The sequence below is a fragment of the Manduca sexta genome, unplaced genomic scaffold, assembly GCF_014839805.1.
Source record: "Manduca sexta isolate Smith_Timp_Sample1 unplaced genomic scaffold, JHU_Msex_v1.0 HiC_scaffold_3434, whole genome shotgun sequence".
Taxonomy (NCBI): domain Eukaryota; kingdom Metazoa; phylum Arthropoda; class Insecta; order Lepidoptera; family Sphingidae; genus Manduca; species Manduca sexta.
The window spans coordinates 1-7,152 of NW_023594502.1; the positions used below are offsets into that span (position 1 = coordinate 1).

General features: G+C 35.5%; 1 protein-coding gene across 1 annotated transcript; it reads right to left on the reverse strand.

Annotated features, from left to right (window-relative positions):
* Positions 1-74: 74 nt before the first annotated feature.
* LOC119192955 (synaptic vesicle glycoprotein 2B-like) lies at positions 75-6,816 on the reverse strand. The gene is made up of 5 exons (XM_037446682.1): positions 6,665-6,816; positions 5,626-5,787; positions 3,041-3,203; positions 697-818; positions 75-295 (listed from the first exon to the last, which is right to left on the reverse strand). The coding sequence occupies exons 1-5, from the start codon at positions 6,723-6,725 to the stop codon at positions 99-101; spliced, it is 705 nt and encodes a 234-aa protein (XP_037302579.1). The 5' UTR covers positions 6,726-6,816; the 3' UTR covers positions 75-98.
* Positions 6,817-7,152: the final 336 nt, after the last annotated feature.

Sequence of the window (7,152 nt, forward strand, 5' to 3'; positions counted from 1 at the left end):
AAAAAATCTCAAGAAGACACGATATTGAAAAATATAAATAACACATCTTACCGGATATTCCGCCCTGGCCTTCATCTTATTTACTTTATAAATTGCAGTTAGGTGTTGCAAAGCCTTTTCCCTGTCACCCATGGTGTAGATAAATTTGGGCTCTCCTGCATGAAAATTAGCCAGATTGCTGAAACAATGCTCGGCAGAGAGTAGACGATGACGAGCGTCCGCCAAGAGTTCCAGTAGATGCCCAATGCTGGGAGGTGGTGAGAGAATCTCAGAGGGACGACAGGTATAGCTAAAACTGTAATGCAGATAATTAAATATAATTAAATTAAATGTTGTATATTTATTTTTCCTACGGTGTTGATGTACAACAAAGTGATTAAATAAATAAATAAATAAATATTAATAAAGCTATCGCCAAAACTATAAAAGACAAATATCAAATAAGTCGTAGGTTATTTTTCAGGTATGACATTACATTAGTGATCGAGAGGTTTCCGCGACGCGTCATCCTCTTAGTACTCGCCGCTTGAGGGATGAGCTACTTAATATGTTGAAACTGGTCCGTGATTCCGACTATATCGTAAGTGAGTAAAACCGTGTTGTTTTCGCCTAATTTAATATGTATTGCGTAAGTTTTAATAATATTATGTCATTATGTTGTAATTTATTTCACCCCTTCAGGGTTTATCGGCTTACCTGCCATTACGCCCTGTGCAAGCAGGAAGATGCTGGATATCAATAACACCACCAAGTTACGTTTCGCCATAGGAACACTCTCAGAGGCCAGAGACATGAACATCGAGTACAGGCCCGAAGAACTGAAAAGGAAACGAGAAGATAAGAGGGGTAGAAATGAAATGAATGTCTTTAGACGGCTTATAAGAGCTAGGTATAAAGACAAGACTTGATGCAATTCATAATCCACACCTCGAAAACACTGTTCCCTAACACTTCACCGCAGAACACCAATACAATAAAAAATCGCTATCATTTTTTTTTGGAATGGACCTGATAAGTTCATTTTACGGTTGTTATAGGTGGAGGAACGTATCTTCAGTTTTTTTTAGAGTTCAGTTATAGAGCGGGTAGCTACTAGACTATTGCGCTATCAACCCGAATAATTTAAATTTAGCCAGAATTGGATACGTCATACTTAAGCCTTTTATCGTAAATCTTCATAGTAAATCAGTGTATTTAAGAAAGATAATTTAACTTGGACAAATCCATCATATATCATCATATCAGAATACATTAATGAATCATTAAAATATGTTAAAATTGGAAATTCGGTACGATGTAGACGGCTAATAATATCCACTTAAGAATACAACACACTGTATAAATGCTGAGATTCCATATTACATAGATTTTGCACACGACTCCTCCAAATTTGATCGGAAAGTAAAGATTATTCATCAAGATAATATGTTATCGCACGTGTGAAATATTTCATTTATCGTAAGGAAACCAACTCAATTGTTATTTATCTCAGTTGAGATTGTGATTACTGCGTCATAATCCTTGTTTCCTGAATTTGATAGAAAATGCATGAATATTTCGTAAGTACAAATACGCAAATCGCATGCGTAAAATATTATTAACTCTTAAATATTTCTAACCAGTTTTAACGAGGTGATTTATACATCATTTATTTTTTAGTTGCGCATCTAATTGTCAATTTGTTTTAACTTATTTTTTGAAACAGGGTCATATTTTTATAAGATTTTATAGAATTTTGTTGTATAATTTATAATCTTGTACGTTAAAGTCCTTGCTGTCCAGGAAAGAAATCTTTAAAGGAGGCCTGTTTATTTCTGGCGAACCTAGAGCCTTGGCTAACATATTTCTCAGAATACCTTATTTTTTAATGACGCAATACCACATCAGGTTTGATGTACTTCCAATAATAACGCTTCCCGACCACTTACAGCTGAACCTTTGATTATAAACAAACAAAAACATCACGCCCTTATTCCAGAGAGGGGGGGTAGAAGTGTATCCAGGGTACCCTCTTTTGTGTGTTCTATCCAATGTGAAAGGGACGAGCTTATTACCATATAGGACACAAATTTAAAACTGAGTAGAAAAACCCAATATCACTTAGCCCAACCCGGGATTCAAACCTGAGACAGAGCTGTAGTTACCACGCAAACAGAACTATTACGCCATCGAGGCAGTTTTTTATACAATATCTAATTAGAAAATAAATGTTACAAAATAGATTTTGTTTGGTTTTGAATTATAACTAAAAAATATTTTGATAAACATTATCAATTATTGATAAGTTTCAATATATTTTACCGATCTAATTGCTCAGATATGCAACTGAGGAATTAATATGGGATATTGTTTTTAAGGTCTAAGGTTGAAGTTCGTGTGCTATATATTTGCTTCGTCCCGTGGTACAGAAAGGTCTGATCCTTGCTAATAACTATAAACATTCTAAAGCTTCATAAATGATACCAGAATTTCTTATTATTAAATAATCACACAATTTCATGTAAAATGTTGTCATTACATGTCATGAAAGTCTATTACATGTAAAAAAAATTGGAACCTAAATGCATTGGTCTCTTGTGTACCAGAACACGTCACGGTAGATATAACATTATCTATTTTTTGTAACAATTATGAACAAGCGCAGGTCCACTTTGAAGATTATTGTAATCAACATAATGTGTGATCTCATGATGACAATCACGGGCATTGCGGAAGGTAGGAAATAATTTGCATTGAAAAAATATTTTTTTGGACTTTGATCGCGGTTTTTTATATTATATTTTTCTCCTGATGTTCGATGACCTTGCAGCCTCCATTGTGTCAACTGGCGAAGGGTAATCATCTGTGATCAGTTAAATTCTATCTGGACTCCACTCCGCTTACCATCAGGTGCAATGGCGTCACATTGACATGCCCGACTGAAAAAGTCATAATTCACTTGACAATTGACAATTGACTTCACAATTGATAGAGATTGCTTAAAGTTGATTTATTAAAAGTCGTTCTACCAAGCAGCCCGTTCATGTCATGCTGTACTTACAAAATGGCCGCCACGAACTGTAACAACATCAGCATGATCCAGTTGACAGAGATGCTGGCGATGGAGTTGATTGTAGCGCCGCCCAATAAAGAATACATGAGCATGTTCTTGCGACCGCGCGTGTCTGCCAAGTAACCCCATACTAGCGTGCCGATGACTGAGCCTGGAATAGAAGAAGGCATGAATTTTAATTTCGCAATTAATTAAAACCCACACCATCAGCGTATTGAATTAATGCCTAACCTAGACCTTCTCACTAATAGAGGTGGCACGTGCTCAGTAGTGGGCAGTAATTATTAAGAACAAATTAAAAGGTATAGATTTTTATTGATCGTAAATCTTACGCCATATTTTCGTCCTCAGAATATGTTCATGCTACCTGAACTGCCTCATGTATGTAGTACATCAGATTTTTAAACTTTTTTGTTCTCTGATTATGTAGATCAGAGAATAAAGTTCGACCAGTTCGATAATCTATTGAATAATACCAGTAGCGTTTTGAGGATTGTCTATAATTTATGACACGTAATGTTACTTTATTGTTTTAATATATAAAAATAAATGTGTGTATGTATGTATGTTCCCAAGGGACTCTGAACCCGCTGGAGCGATTTTAATGTATTTTTCAGGTAATCTTCTGATTAGCTGCGCCGGTGATCCTGTGAAGTTTGGTAGCGACCGGATTTTGATCCAATTGATTAAAAAAAAAATCCCAAAAAAAATTGTTTTTTTTAGCATTTTTCGAAATTTTGTGTTATCATCACCATCTGGCTGCAAATTGGTGCTACTCGTGCGAAACCAGGGCGGGTCGCTAGAGTTCAATATTTATCGTATTAAAGGAAATTTCTAGTTTCAACTAACAAGGTATACCTTTTCGATTTTTAAGAAAATCTACGCAGTTTAAAAAAAAGACCCTGAACTACATTAAGAAGTAAGAACTTCCAGGGAAAATATTAAAGCCCCTTATTTATGCTTTATCAATGAATAAACTCCCTAAGAGCTCCGAGATATAATCATTATTTATCACTACGCAGATAATGGAGTTTTTATAAATACCTTTAGAGGTATTGTAAAAATAATCGATTCGCTAAGATAGCGATCAAAACACGCGTAATTGCTGCTGCAATTATTTCTAGCGTAAGAACCTTCGTAGACTTACAAGATTTTTAAACAAGCAATCGTTAATTCTGTTATTCTGGTATCTAATTCAATCGGAAAGTATTTCGGATACTTTTTTTTAATAAATGCACAGCAAAGTGACCACTGCACCTGGTAAGTGGAGTGTTGTCCAATAGAGTGTCAATTGTCGGAAGATGATTACGCCTAGGCACTCGACACAATTATGCCGGCCTGTTGATACCGGATCTATAATATTTAATAATGTTTTACATTATTCATGAACTTAATAGTTTTGAATTAAATTTCTTATATACATGAAACAAGTTCTAGATTATTTCTTGTATCTGAAGAGTGACTTTAAAACGGAAAAGTATTGACCATCTAGTAAGTCTATTAAGACTAATAACATCTTCATTTACATTAACAAAACCACTAACAATTTAAATTCAAGTCCTGTAATCTGTCTACTAAGCACGTCATTTCAATCACTAATTTACAAAGAAAATAAATGTATCTAGTTCTATTTCAGACAGTCAAAAATGTTAAGATTATTAAAGCTTTTATTTACCAGTCATAGTAACTTTCCAATTGTCGCAACTGTAATTGAAACATCTATGACTACAAGGGTAGTTAAAAGTCGAGTCAAAATAGTATTCCTATCACCAAAATGGTAAGCAATGTTAAAAGTTATATGGTTTAATACACTGTATGACAAAGCTAATACGTCAGCTGTATTACAATAATAAAATTCACATGTGTTTATAAATCTTTTTCTTTTTGCCAAATATTTTATATGTATGTTATATGGGCAGATAAAGGTGCAACTAATGTCCCTCTAATGCCCATGGTGAGATAAGAACCAATCGCCATATCGGGCACAAATCCCGAATTAAGTCGACTAATATCATGTTGCCTGACTCGGGATTCGTATCCGAGAACCTAAAACCGGTAGTCGTAGACCGCACTCTATTTACTTTCTTCTGTTTTTGTTCATCTATGTTGTCATTTTTTTAATGTGAGGATTGGAGATTACTAATTTTAAAAGGGAACGACACTTTTATTCATTACAAGGTGCAGTTGTCGCAGTTGCAGCCGCATGCAAGTCTTTCATGGAATAAAAGACCCCCATAAACTGTTGGGGCTCAACTAGGATTTAAAGCTAGCCATTTGCGCTGAGATTACACCAAGATTTAGGTCTTATGTTCACTAAATATTACGGCTAGTGTCTTCTTCAAATAGCTATACATATATGCTTGACATACTGTAGAATAGTGGGGTTAATAGTTATGAGTAAAGTTCTCAACGATAAATTAAACTGGCAGCAATCGTGTTTCGTGTACTTTTCACCATAGTATTAAATCACAAAAGTAAAACTAACAAAATACTGTTTATTAACTTCATAATCCGGGATAATCCTTCAAAAGTCATTAAAAGGTAATGGTTTTAATAATTGCTTTATGACTTACCCACAACCGGTGCGGCAGCTAGCATCCCTTGCTGAGCAGTGGTGGTTTCTAGCTCACAGGCACTTGCGGGAATAATGATGGTGCTTCCAAAGGTGATGCAGACGAACGATATGATCCCGAGTCCGGTGAGGCAGATTAGAAGGTAGCTGTAGAGGCCAAATCCTGAGAAATTGTTTAATACATACATACATACATAACATCACGCATTTATCCCCGAAAGGGTATGCAGAGGCGCAACTAGGGCACCCACTTTTCACCAAGTATGTTCCGTCCTATGATGTGATAGGGGCGAGCCTATTGCCATATCGGGCACAAATTCCAGACTCCGGGCTGATACTGAGCAGAAAAAAACCCAAATATCACTTTGCCCGACCCGGGATTCGAGCCCAGGACCTCAGAGCGCTGTCGTACCGGGCATGCAATACAACTACGCCACCGAGGCAGTCTTGTTTAATAATTTTTTAATAATTCCAATTAAGGTAGTTGCAGTACTCTAGTTGGTTCTGTTAAAATGACTTCACATTTTTTTTAATGTTTAAACTCTGAGGTTTAAACGCAATTGTTGGTTGGCAACCTAATGCCTGTTCCTTAGTTCCTTATTCCGCACCCTTCTTCCTCACCCTCGCACGTAGGTATCTTGTTAGACTCTTACATAAATTGCCGTTAATATCGAAATACTAGTCTAATATGAACAGCGAAACAAACTGGAGATTGGTTCAGTATTAAGCTTTATATGCTTTTTAAATTAAAAATAACATTAAAATTTTATACCGATCATATTCTCTGAACGAGAGAGAGTATCATCCCCTTCAGTAACAAGGTACAATGTATTTCTAGCCTGTACGTGACTTTTTTTCTACTAACATGCTTACAGAGGCATGTTCAACATGACAATTTCCAACATGACTTTTTCTGCTAACATGCTTGTGTAAGCATGTAAGCCGATATAATGTTATGTTATCTTTCTTTTTAGAGAACTATCCAACAACAGTTCTTAAGATGGTATAAAAAACTAACGAAATATCTGAAATATACGTACCAGCTTTATCAATAGCTTCTTCTATTGGCACACCTTCATCTTTCTTGTGATCCGATGACATTTTCACTGTTTATTTTACAATTATTTTTTCTACACCACCCACCGCACCGACTGGTTCGCGCGATTTTGCCCGCATAATTTTGTTCATAAATTTTAATCAGCGAATATTGATAATGACAGATAATGGGCCAATGAGAACGTATTAACAAAAGTTATCTCGGTCGAAATACTTATACTAGAATTATATATTACGATGCTTACTTCCTAGTTCTTCTTGGCTGACATAAAGAAAAAAAACTTCAGTATGTAGTGCTGGGTACGCTACTACATGGATAGACCATGTAGCTATTAAGACTAATGTATAAATAAAATAAATTACTATACCTACAATTTTGCTCGCAGCCCAATCCGGACCTAGATAAAGCTTTTTCGCAATGAATTTCTCGTTGTGCATTTATTTCTCAAAAGTAATCATTTGCTTCATCTGT